The following is a 13275-nucleotide window of genomic DNA, read 5'->3' on the forward strand; positions in this document are numbered from 1 at the left end:
ATTTTATGAACACCAAAGCAGCTGAAACTGACTAAAAAGCCCCTCAGTTACTTACTTGACCAGATCAGTATCCCACATGTTTCACTGATTTGATGCAATACTTAGATTAAAAAGTGTTCCTTTAATTTTTTGAGCAGTGTATATTATTATATACTTTTCATATTATTACATTTTTAACAGATGTACATAAAACATCTGCAACAGGTGACATTTGGCCTGCTTTAAATTTCCCAGACCTGACGTCACTGTCAAGGTTAATTTTTATTGGCTGAGCCCACATCGTTCCCAGGACAACGAAACGCTGATCACCGAGGAAACCGAGCGACTCTTCAGGTTAACTACCGGTAGTTAACAACTCAACGAAGCTACAAGTACACGTCGAAACTCATTTTAAATCAGTCAGTTAAACATTTTTCCTCGACTAAGAGAGTTTTAAAAAGTTTTTAAAAAGCGTGAGTCGACGAAAATCACCCCAAATATGGTGAGTGCTCGTTGCCCAACCGAAGTTAGAGTTAGCTTAACTCCTGCTAACGGTTAGCCCAGTCAACGCGCTGGTAACGTCGCTGCTCACTAGACAGGTCTTTCTCAGTGTTTGTGTGTTTCTTTGACACAGAGTCGTAACTGGATGTACAACCGGCAGCAGAAGTTGCTGGCTCAGCGCCAGAGTCAGGAGCAGCACCGGCAGGAGGAGGCCCGGCGTGTGGACCGAGAGAGGCAGCTGCAGGCCGGTCTGAGGGACCAGGAGAGCCTCGAGACCAGGAGACACCTGCGGCAAGTGCAGCAGGAGTTCAGGGAGAGGCAAATGGAGAGCGATCTGCAGAAGGTCTGTGTTTCTGCTTTTGGACGTTTGATAAGGCCCCACTCTCAATCATGCTTTGTTTAAATAAAATCCAGCTACAAATTTCAGTTTCTACTATCCATTGGTTTCTAACAGAGGACACACTTGTGACCATTATGCTTTTTTCTCACTGAGGCGAAAAAATAAATCTTTTATTTACTTAGCTTAATAATTTATTAACACAATTCTATAAACAAGACAAAGATAGAATGAGAACACAAAATGAATGAATTAAAATCTAAATAAATGTTGAATAATCCACTGATACGTATGTACAAAAATATGAAGAATACAAAGTACACATACTCAAAATATGTACAATGTGACTGAATAATTTTATTGTAAAGAAAGTAGGCAGTGTTATAAATGGTGTCAGGGTTTCTTTAAATTTTCTCTTGTGATGACTCTGGTAAAGGTTTCAACAGTACACTAGGCAATTAAACAGTTAAAATATAACTTTGAAGGAAATATAATTGGTAAATAGATGTCCCCTCAATTATTTGTAAAGCTGCAACAATTAACCAATTATTTGTCTATTTTGCTACCCCAGTAAGTGCTTTGAGTAATTTTTAAAGAAAAAAAATCTCTGATTCCAGATTTTTAAATTATTTTCTTGTTTGTTTACTCGTCAGTGTCAGTGAATTGAATGTCTTAGGTCTGTTGACAAAACAAGACATTCAACCAAAAATCCAGAAAAGTAATAAACAAATCAATCAACAATGAAATTAACTGTTAATTGCCGTTCTGTTTATTTTTACAACTTTTTCTTTACTTTGTACTCAACTTTCATGACTCTACAAATGTACTACAAATATGCAACATTTACAAGTGCTATGACAAGTAATGTTTCCATTTTCGCTGAGAAAAATCACAAATGGGGTGACGCTTTTCATGTCTGATGCAATAAACAGCAGCCACTAATTTAAAATAGTTGGTTAATTTCTATTTTATTCATAAGTTGTCAAGGTGTTAACTGCATCTTACCTAACCTTGGTTGTAAATAATCAGGATTAAATGTGACTTTCAGGCAGAGGAGGAGAGAATAAATAGAGAAAGGCAACTTGAACAAGAGGAGAGAATGGCTAAAGAGTTGGCCCGCATCCACTATGAGAAACAAAAAGACGAGAAAATGAGGCAGTATATCAAAGAGAACAGGTATGCACACTTTGTAGAAGTTTTGGGTTAGTACACAAATGCAACACTTTATTAATCTTTTCTTGTACTTGTGTCGTTTTTTACGAGGCTTTAACTTTCTGTACTTTTAGCTTGGAGCTTCGGGAACTGGAGTCTAAACTGAAGTCTGCATATCTGAACAAGGAGAGAGCAGCACAGATTGCTGAGCAGGAAGCCATGAGGTTTGAGACGGTGGTGAGCGCTGCCTTTGTGGTTCAATTAGTTATTAAAACTAAAACATACATTCTTTAAAATGTCTGACTTTACAGAAATACATATGCTTTTGTTTGTGTAGTAGTCCCCAAAAGACATGACAAAGTTTCTTTAACTATTAAAAATGCTGTAAGGAATAATTTTTCCATACTCTTTGTTTTAAACCCAGAAAAGGTCCTCGTCCTCCTTATAGTGATAAATTGTGAAGAATGTATTAATGTTATTTTACATATGGGTTGAAATGCTCCGTGAAAATCTTTTAACCACATTTTAAAGAACAATTTCAAATGGAGGAATTATTTTCATGGTAAAGCCTGTAGGTTATATATTGTGCGTGTCTTTTCCGTGACATTAGCGGGAAGAGGCAGACTATGCTCGCAAGATGAAGAGCGAACGTGAGCGAGCAGCCGTTGAGCAGCAGAAACTGGATCAGAAACGCCACGAGGAGCTGGTCCAGTACCAGGTCCAGCTGGAGCAGCAGCTCATGGACAGAGAGCGCCAGAGACAGGAGGCATACGAGGAGTTCCTCAAAGAGAAGCTCATGGTGGACGAGATTATCAGGAAGATTTATGAGGAGGATCAGATGTGAGTCATTACTGATCCTTACACACTTTAACGTTAATGCACAATGCAGAGAAGCACATTGTAGTGTTTAATGTAGCAGTGAACAGGTCAGGAATTAGAACTGGTTCAGTGTGAGAATGCATTTCAAATAATGTTCATCTGGAGAAAACATTAAGATTGTACAAGCTAATGGGCTTACTGAAAAGTAATCTTTTCCTGAAAGGGAGCGACAGCTGAAACTAGAGAAGGTCAGAGCCACTCAGCAGCACATTGATGAATTCAAGAGACAGCAGGCCGAGTGGAGACGCTTGGAGCAAGAAAAGACGGAGGCAGAGAACAGACGCATCATGGAGTTTGTGAAGCAGCGGCACCACATGGAAGAGACCAGAATGGCCAAGATCCGAGAGAGAGAAGAAGCAAAGGAGCATCTGCATAAAATGGTTGAGACAGCTTTTTATCGAATCCCCATTGATTTACAGTATCTGACAGTCAGTGACACTAAGTTTATGAATTGTGTTCTGTAGCTGTGTGAGAAGATGGAAGAGGAGAGGCAGCAACGTGAAGAGATGGAGCGGATCCGCGACGAACTTTATATAGAAGAGCAAGAAGAGGCTAACAGACAGAGAGCAGTCGTAAGGATCATTATTTTGCTATCTTACCCTGCTGATTCTACAGTAATGACTGCTAAAAAAATAATCTTCTATGAAATTAATATTAGAACTGCAAGAATTAACTTTAAAATATCAATGAATGTCACTATCAGAATTAGAACCCGCATGAAAATGGCATGCTACATCTAAAAATGCTATTTTTTCAATAAATTTGAATATTTTAATAATTTAATCAATTACATGCCAGCAAATCAGTAAAACATTACCAAAATTACCCATTTCAGTGAAACAGCAGTCCAAATCAAAAAGACTTTTCATTCTGAAACTGAAAAAAACATACATTTCCCACATTTGAAGAGTCTTGATAAGGAATGTTCGTCATGTTTGACTTAAATATTACTGATTAATCAGCTTATTGTTCTGGAATAACTGTACAGTGCAGGTGTGAATGTACCAAGTCTTACCTTCATAATTAACCACGCCTGACGTACACGTCAGCGGGGATACTGCATTCGCTTCGGTATCTGGCTGGCTGGGTAAGTATGTATGTGTGTATGTCCGTTCAGATATCTGGGCGTGGTTCTGCCATCTACTGAGGGCTGGTCTAGTTTTTTAAGTGACACCTGCTGTAATCTGCAAACTCTGAACACTGCCTGCTGCAAACCCCTTGAACAAAGCAGTTTGAGTGTAAAGATCCAAGTTATATAGCTTAATTAACAGGATTCACTGCAGTTCTGCCTCTCAGTGAGCAATGTGTTTTTGAAACCGGATTTAAGTGCATCTTAATTCTCTTAATATTTCTTTAAACTTTCATCCAACAGGAAGAGATGGAGAAGAAAATCAGACAGAGGCTGATGATGCAGCAGACCTGCCAGGAGCAGATGGCTTTCAAAGAGATGCGGAGGCAGGCGGAGAAAGAGGAAGAGGAGGCCTTCAGGAAAACCATGATGGCGAAGTTTGCTGAGGATGATCGGATCGAGCAGATGAATGCCCAGAAACGACGCATGAAGCAACTTGAACACCAGCGCGAGGTGGAGAAACTGATAGAGGCCAGAAGACGGCAGCGTGAGGCCGACATGGTACGGAGCTCATTCTGTTTGCACAATTACATCCAGAATAAGTGGTTTTACCGTCAGTATTGTTCTTCCTGTACTGCATGTTGGAAAACAACAGGTGGCAGCAGCCAGGTTTAACATTTAGAGACAAAAATCTATTGATCAAATTATCTTATCATGAAAAGAGCATTTGTATTAGTTTTAGTGAATGTTTATTTTATCACAGAAAGTAAAATATTTGACAAAAGCAGGTGAAACATAATACATTGTCATTCTGCTGTCAGTTTTTAATACCCTGCTCTGTTCATAACATTTTCAAGGAACTGGAGGCTAAAGAAAGAGCCCTTGAGCAGGAGAGGGAGGCGCTGCGCAAGAAGATAATTGAAGAAGAGAGGCAGCGACTGCTACAACGTCACGCAACAAAACTCCTCGGATACTTCCCTAAGGTGGGAGACAGAGTGTGCAAATCTGAAATACCTTTACTGAGCTTCACATCTTCATGCAAGTGTGTGAATTTCGGTGTAAATATTTTCAGGGCCTTCTCCGTGGAGACGACCTACAACACTTTGATGAAGACTTCAGAAAACACTTTCAGTCCCGTCAGGCTGATGTGTTCTCTGAAGACGGCTGGGATAATGATGATTAAACCTTATCTTCTGCTGTGCCACTAGAGGGCAGTTTGAGGTTACTGTGATCACTAAGTTCTACATTTTTCAATGTTATGATCTGACAGTAGTTGTTTTGCATTCAGTGACAAAAATCATTTTAGACATCTTTTTATTCAAACTGTACTGACAAGATCTCAATAAAATTCATTCTAAAAAGACCAGCTGACTGAATCTGATCGTGTTTAGGAAACACGTCTTCATCTAAATTCTATCTTAGCTCAAACTGTAAGCTTTTGAACCGCTTACTAAAATTCTGAGAGACTGCAAACGAAAGTTCTTGACTCCGTAGCATACAAACATATCTCTAAAAATTAGGAAGGCACCTTTAATCAACTTGCTTTGCTTGAAAAAAAATGAAATGTGGACCGATCATCTATGACTTCCCCCAGTCCAGAGCTTTCATGAACTCTTCTTCTGTGAAGGACAGCAGCTTGGCAGCTTCAAAGTGCATCTGCACACACAAAAACGTGTTAATTTAATTAAAAACACTAAACACTGCATGTTTGGGAACGCAGAGAGACTTACCTTTTGCTTCTTGAGAATGTCGATCAGCTTGAGCTGCTTCTTGAACCCTACGATGAGTTCAGCTTTTTGTTTTTTCAGCATTTTGTTTTCAGCAAGTAGGTTTTCTGTACTTTTATGTTCCTCACTTATCTTCTCCTTAATGACCAGAAGTGGGAAAAAATGAAATCAGTGGCATTGAGGCAGAACTGCACCCTGTTTGTGCGACTTATAAACCACTTGAAATTCTGTTTGAGAAGGTGGTTTGTGTTGTTTTAAAAAGAGCTACTCACTATTTATCTCCACTGCCATCTTCAGATAACATGTTTCACTTTGTGCACAGATATTTTTACTGCACGGTTGCTTTACATAAAAAAAACCCTCCACACTTCAGTCTTGGTGCTCAGGCCACCAGATTGTGTGGCATTGTGATGTTTATCATTGTGGGAAATAACTAAGCTGTTTTCAGTAACTTTTTATCTAGTAAAAGAGTGCATTATCTTCTTTATTTTTTATTCTTATGTACATTACACTCAGATGGCTGTAACACCACATGTTGTTGCTGTGCCTATTTAGTGGTTAACTGTGTTGATAGTTTACATTCAGTTACAGATTAAGTCCTGTGTTTGTGATGCATGTGGCCTTTTTTATTATTATTAAAAGTTTAAGAGTTTTCCCTGACTCAGAATGGGCATTTGGAGGTTGGCTTCTCTTACAGTAACCAGGATCCGTCCATTTACAGTAAAGATGGTGAGTCTGAGTAGCCTTATTTGACAATCTATGCATTTTCCTGTTTTCTGATCATTTACTAAACAAAAATCCACTATTTTGCTTCAGCAAGTGAAACCTGTATTTACAAAATAGTTCAAAAGTTTGAATTGCTATTTTTGTTATATTTTTTAGGGGGGCTGGCTCCAACCTCTTTGGAGGGAAGCAAAAATTCCTCTGTGTCGGAAAAAGTCTGATTTTAATCACTACATGTTTCACTTATGTTTGTGTTGTTTTAAATATAATCAACAGGTAAAATTCATTGCATAACAAGAACCATGTTAAAAGGAAATGTATGGTCTCTAGTTTCTACTGAGGTGGAGGTAGTGAAGTAGGTTATATATTTGTTTTAGAGAGTAAATGTGGAAACAAAAGCACATTTTGCTGTTTTACATACACACTACAGTTAAGAAAAAGTCATTATACATCAAGACATTTTTTATGTGATAGACAAAGAGATGAATATGAATTATAAACAAATCCTAGTTCAGCAAGAAATGTTATTTCTTGCAGTGTCCGATAGTATCAGCCCGATATTGGCCTAAAAATGTAATATCGGTCACTATCGTTGTCTTCCTTTTTTTTAAATTATTTTGCCTTTGAAACCAATAAAATAATGTCTGGATTTCATCAACAGTTTTCAAAATTGAACAGTACAGTTGCCACATTGTAATAGACTCACAGAGGGAGGGAGAGTGTGAACTGTTGTTTGAGACAATTTTTTGAAAAAATAAATTTTTTTCATAACTTAAGTTGAAATAGTTTTCTCATTTACATTGTTTGCATTCGGAAAGCCTTGTTGTATTTGAGAATGGGGCATCACAATAAAATGAGGCATGATGTGTAAATTCCACGACAGGAGATATGTGATATGTTACCTAAAATTAGTTAAATAGCCCACAGATATCGGTATCGGTTGATATCGGCATCCGAAATTGAAAGTTGGAAAATATCGACATATTAGTTATTGGCAAAAAAGCCAATATCGAACATCCCTATTTTCACAAGTCAACAACAGTTTTAGTATAGATGAATGTCCACAACTTGTTGTAATATACGAAATTTTTAAAAATCACAGTTGAATGCTTGCCAGGAAGCGCTGTGATGTGCTCACCTTGTTCGTTTGTTCCATCTTGTTCAGTTGAGTCTTTAACCTCTCCACCTCCTCCAGAGCTCTGTTCAAACGAACCTCCACTGTGCCGTGAACAGCCGCTGCTTGTTTGTGGGATCTGTTTAGATTTTCTATTTCCTGCACAGAGCACAGTCAGGAAGCAATCAGGCATGAACAGCTCTCATGAATGATGGAGGATGGTGTCAGCTTGTTAATAAGAAATATTTGGAGCGGTTGTCGGCCTTGATACATCACACCTGAGAAACGCTCTCATATCATGCTTCACTTGTCACTGACACAAACCTTGTGCAAACCAGACACTTGCAGCTGAAGGCCGTCACATTTTTTGGCTGACTCCTCGGCTAAAGCTCTGTGCTTCTCAATCTGTGTTTGCTGGATGCTTGTGGTCTTCTGCAGTCTGGCTCGATCCTCCTCAATCTCCTTCATTTTTGCGTTAAGCTTGGAGTTTTCATCATCCTGCAATGGCAGAAATATAAAACTAAATGGGCACAGTGTGTTTTATGTTTGAGTTTAAAGACATGTTTGAAACAACAAGCCAGATTTGTACCCTCTTATAATATTCACTAGACAGCTCATCCAGCTCTTCTTGCATAATACGTAGTTTTGCCTTAAGGACCCGCATTTGAGCATCTGAAACGACTTCAAAATAATAGAATAAACACAATTAGACATATGAGGCCATGAAGGATGACGTTCACTCGTTACCACTTAAAACGATACATTAAAATCTTATATTAACCCTCCTGCTGTCTTCATTTATGAGCACCAAAGAATATTGTTTCCTTGTCTGAAAAAAATCCAAAAATTCAGCCAATTAATTCCTCAAATTTCTGAAAATTTGCCAAACCTTAAGGAAGAATATTCCATTAATTCCTTAAAAGTTTCCCTTAAAATTTTTATTAAAAATATCCTCCAAATTTGGCAAGAAAATTCTTTCAAAAATGAGTAAAAATATTCCAAAAAGATCCTAAAAATATCGAAAGTGATTACATAGATATCAGTAAAACTTCTAATATTTTCTCTAAGAACATTCACAAGAAAATCAACCAAAATCCAGATTTTTTTTGTGAATGTTCTTAAAGAAACATTTTTTTTGAATATTTCTTTTTTTTTCACCAAAAAATGTTCAGAAATTTCAAACAAATGTTGAAAATGTGGACATCCGAAGTGTCAATGTGAAAAAAATTTTATTTTCAAATTTTAAAACAGGTCAGTTTTGACCCACAGGATGACACGAGGGTTAAATATCTTAATGGAAAAGCTTCAGTTTAGATTTCATTACGATTCTTAAGTGGTATCATGCCCTGATATAATTTCTTAGTAACTAATAAGTCCCACATTTACACAGATTTTCTTTGTTAAAAAAAATGTAACCAATAAGAAGAAGACACAAAAAGTACAGTTGTATACTGTATGTGTCATCTGCTTACCAGATGTTATCAATGATCAGTGACATTCAGGTAATTCTAATGAGTTTATAAACTTTTCTTGTAACTATTATTTGCAGGAATTAATAGTTTGTTGTTAATAAAGAATAAAATCACAATTTACATTTTTGAAGAGTGACATAAACATTACCTGATCCTACGTTGGCTCCAGCATTGGTCACATCATCCACAGCGTTTTCATGAACAACAGCGTCTGTCATCTTTTCTTCCATGTTTTGAATCGTCGTTGCCAAGAAAAAATCATCCGAATCTTCAAAGGCTGTAGAATCCTCCACCTGTGACACCTTAGAGGTACTGAAATCAAACAAACACTGTGAAGACTTTTGGGGGCCTTGTAAAGAATACTAACAGAAAATACAGTTAGGGAAAAAAAAATGTTGGTAATGGATTTAAAAATGATCTAAAATCAAACTGACTTCTGGTGAGGCTCCTTCTCTTGTTTTCCAGTACCGATGGCTTGCGATGTTGATGTGGCCTTTTTTTGCGTCACCATCTAAGAAAACAACACAATGCAATGTAGATCTAGAGTTTTAACTAAATCTAGCTGCAGATTGTGAACTATCAATGTGTTTACAGATTTACAAAATACAGACATCCTGGATTTATTTTCTGCACTGATACCTTCACACCAGGGTGCTGTTCAGTGCACCGTTGAGGCTTCGTTAACCTGAGTTAGACACAGAGAAGCAGCAGGTAGAAACAAACATGAGTGATGCTGCTTTCATTAAGAATGAATCACACATTTTTTATCATTCTTGCATCATTTTTGATCTTCTAACTTCGGAGTTTAAGATATTTATTACCTAGAATCTTCTTCATCTTCAGTATATGTGAGCAGGATGTTGGATAAGGGCTTGGACAGAACTTCAGTCTGTTCTTTCTGAAAACACACAGAGATACCATCTTAAATTAAGGTTAAGATTCACTGCCCTTTTCTAAACTTTCCCCATCAGCTGATACTTTTCAGTGATGTAAACCTTATTTGTTAATAACTCACCATGAGCTGCTCTGCCTGTCTCACAATTTCTGCTGTTTTGGCTTCCAGCTGTGCATTTAGGAGTCTGATGGAAATAAAATGTTAATAAACAACTTTGTATGGCCACATTTATCAATTCTTACAAGGATCGTAGAGGTCCCGATCTGCAGAAAAGTAAAATAAATCAAAATATTTGAAGAAAATCCCTTTTTTCTTGTTGGAGGAGGAGAGTTTTCTGTTATTCTGTGCCCAAAGTGCAATCATTTGAACAAAATCCCTTCTCAAACTTTAATGTATTGACACTCTTACATATGGCTTTAAGGTAAGCAAAGTCAACTATGATTATTAATTGGAAGTTTACGTGAGAGGAGCTTCTCTCTGGGCTCGATTAGGGAATCCAGTGCAGTTGAAAGAGTTCAACAGAAATGCCTCCAGAATGAAATACTTATCTTATCTCGTACAAGTTTTGATTTGAGTAAATGAATGAAATGAATCAATGTCAAAAGTACAGACAGTCATACTTATATTGTTCTTCTTTAGCGAAAAGGTCATCTGTATGTTTCTTTGTTGGACCAGAGGCAGATTTTTCCTGCGGCCTTGATGCAACCCTCCTGGACCTTTCGGTCTTCTTGGTGGAGGCCGGGCGTCTCTTTGTCTAAACATCAACCAAACAAGACAGGACAGTAAAATTTAATACATTAAGTACCGAAGGGAGAATTTTACTTCCCTTATATCTGACAAAACTGATTTACATAATAGAGCATGTTAAATACTCATGCATGAGTAAAGTCAGCCTGCACTAAAACAAACATTTGAACCTTTAAAATAAGGATGTGATCTGCACTGCATATTGCACAGTATATAAATAAAATTTAACCAAGCAGTGGTTTGCACATTGAGAGAGTCAACTAAACACATATAGAAAATCACTCATGTACTGTAAATAACGTAATTTATAGCAATATTCATAACAGTGTTTTTAATATTTAGCTCCGTAAGGCGGATTTTTTGCGGAAGTCGCTACTTTTGTCGACAAAATTGGCAACAGGTGAAGTCGCTGTTATATTTAAACTTTTGCTAGCAGCACGAAAAACATTTCTACTTAAACATTTGAGAGACTAAACTGAAAAAATGGCCTTACAAACCTGCGAAACGACGGACTGAGCCTTTTTATCCAAACTTCTTTCAGCCATCGTGACACAGAGAGGCGACGCGCCTCTGGTCGCATAGCAACAGCCCCTTCAGCGCCCTCACACTACGGCAGCCTTGGGAAGACATTTAAATTGCGTTTTTTTCCCCCGAACAACAAATGTTAAATCGCAGCAGTTTTTGTACTCAAACACCGATTAAAAAAAAATGATAATCTGCAAAAATAAAAAAACGTACGATTGATTAATTTAAATACTTAATTACGTTTTAAAAAATTTGTAATTCAACACAAAAATGGTGTTAATAAACTTAATGGGATGGAATGTATGTATGATCAAGAAATATATTAGATATGTATCATTTTCTGTGGTTTTGAATTGAATTGAATTTATTTATCTGATAGGGACGATGCAGTTTAACATAGTTTCATTACTTAGCATGAATCTGATGAGCTGCACAGAGAGTTTATAGCAAATAATAATAATAAAAAAGAGTTTATAGCAAATGCTAATTTCCAACTCTTGTCCCTAGATGGGCCTTTAAATATAAAAGTCAGAATATAATATAAAAGTCAGAATATTTAATGTTTATTGTTAGGACAAGGCAGTGTTGTATTTTTATTTATATGTAGACTCAAAGTTGCAGTGGCGTGCACAGATAGACTAGCCTAGCCGCGCTAGACCAAGGTCTGAAGACACCCTGGCAGAGAATTCAATTCGTTGCCGTGGATTGTCTAGCGCGGCTAGGCTACAGATAGATATGAGGTGCTGCTAGAGCACCTGCCCCTTGCCCTTAGTATCAAGCAAGTGCCCTCCGCGTCTCCACTATTTTTTTTTTTTTAACAAAAACCACACACACACAGACACATATTCCATGCCGCAACACGCCCCATCCCATCTCGTAATGAAAACATGAGAAGTGGACACCGCGCCTGGCAGCAGCATAGACTGTGTATCAGTGCTCTGTAATATTCACATCTTTAACAAACTCTCTTCATAGCTGCTGTTATGCTGACATCTTCTGGACAAACACAACAACTACACTGTACATAAAGAGAAGCAGTTGACTTCAGAAACAGGATTTTAAATGTGTTCCTGAATCAACCTGCTGCACATTCTTTACAAAGACATGTTTGTTTGTTACTGGACTTGTTTCACTGTTGAAACTGGTAGAAAAACATTTAGGTTCATATTAAGGCTCCTTAACCCTCGTGTCATCCTGCGGGTCAAAATTGACCCGTTTTAAGGTTTGAAAACATGGAGAAAAAAAAACATTTTCACAGTGACATTTCTAATGTCCACATTTTCAACATTGTTGGGAAATCTTTGAACATTTTTTAGTGGAAAAAAAATTGTTACAAATGTTTCTTCAAGAACATTCACAAACAAATGTAAATGTTCTTAAAGAAACTAATAGAAGTTTTACTGATATATCACTTTAGATATTTTTATGATTTTTTTGGGAAGATTTTTACTCATTTTTTGAAAATAATTACAATAATTTTCTTGCCAAATTTGGTGGATTTTTTTTAAAATAAAACTTTCAAGGGAAATTTTTTAAGGAATTATTGGAATTTTCTTCCTGAAGGTTTAGCTGGATCCTCTCCCTGCACACTTGGCTGCAGTCTACATGCACCGCTTTTAACATGGCTTTTATTGTTCACGGCTGGAACACTTTGGCTGCAACATTGAGAACTTCAACCTATCCAAATATTTAACCAATTAATAATCATCTTGACCTATTGCTATTGTTATTTATAACTGATAGATTCATTGATTTGGTTTTTTTTCCAATGGATTTGGGGAACAGTTTAAGATATCTTAAAAGGTTTAAAATATCTGAAAATTTTGATTCCAAAACGACATAGATGTCAGTACATGGACATCTAATTTTGTTGTAGCAACAACAGTAAAACAGTCCCTTCTGTGAATGTGACTACCTTAAAAAATTTTTAGACCTTATCCACTAATTGGCCTTTTAATATATTTTTTAAAGCTATTGTTAATTGCATTGTATTGGGGTAATTAATTGAAAGGTGAATGGCTATACAAAATTATTAAATTAAACATGTTGCACAGTTTAAGTATTTTTAAGGGAATAAACTAAACTTACTTTATATCGTAATAACAAATCACACATAATATACTGATTCAATTCAATTTTATTTATATAGCAGCAG

The 13275-nt window shown here is 36.8% G+C and overlaps 2 protein-coding genes across 4 annotated transcripts; one reads left to right on the forward strand and one right to left on the reverse strand.

Moving 5' to 3' along the window:
- The first annotated feature begins 280 nt into the window (after positions 1–280).
- On the forward strand, positions 281–5280 carry mns1 (meiosis-specific nuclear structural 1). 2 transcript variants are annotated; one of them, XM_022213001.2, is made up of 10 exons: positions 282–481; positions 614–823; positions 1866–1993; positions 2104–2206; positions 2580–2809; positions 3012–3228; positions 3313–3420; positions 4221–4478; positions 4775–4900; positions 4990–5280. In XM_022213001.2, exons 1-10 carry the CDS (start codon positions 479–481, stop codon positions 5098–5100), a joined length of 1494 nt encoding a protein of 497 aa, XP_022068693.1. In that variant the 5' UTR covers positions 282–478; the 3' UTR covers positions 5101–5280. The 2 variants fall into 2 exon arrangements, with proteins under 2 accessions (XP_022068692.1, XP_022068693.1); XM_022213000.2 differs by having other exon boundaries at positions 281–481; positions 4775–5280.
- tex9 (testis expressed 9) lies at positions 5214–11194 on the reverse strand. Of its 2 annotated transcripts, XM_022213003.2 has the most exons (12): positions 11093–11194; positions 10469–10602; positions 9969–10032; positions 9775–9851; positions 9593–9638; positions 9388–9464; positions 9102–9265; positions 8071–8162; positions 7806–7979; positions 7506–7640; positions 5648–5782; positions 5214–5573 (listed from the first exon to the last, which is right to left on the reverse strand). In XM_022213003.2, exons 1-12 carry the CDS (start codon positions 11138–11140, stop codon positions 5496–5498), a joined length of 1224 nt encoding a protein of 407 aa, XP_022068695.1. In that variant the 5' UTR covers positions 11141–11194; the 3' UTR covers positions 5214–5495. The 2 variants fall into 2 exon arrangements, with proteins under 2 accessions (XP_022068695.1, XP_022068696.1); XM_022213004.2 differs by lacking the exon at positions 5648–5782.
- Between the last annotated feature and the right edge of the window lie 2081 nt (positions 11195–13275).

This window comes from Acanthochromis polyacanthus, chromosome 2 (assembly GCF_021347895.1).
Source record: "Acanthochromis polyacanthus isolate Apoly-LR-REF ecotype Palm Island chromosome 2, KAUST_Apoly_ChrSc, whole genome shotgun sequence".
Taxonomy (NCBI): Eukaryota; Metazoa; Chordata; class Actinopteri; family Pomacentridae; genus Acanthochromis; species Acanthochromis polyacanthus.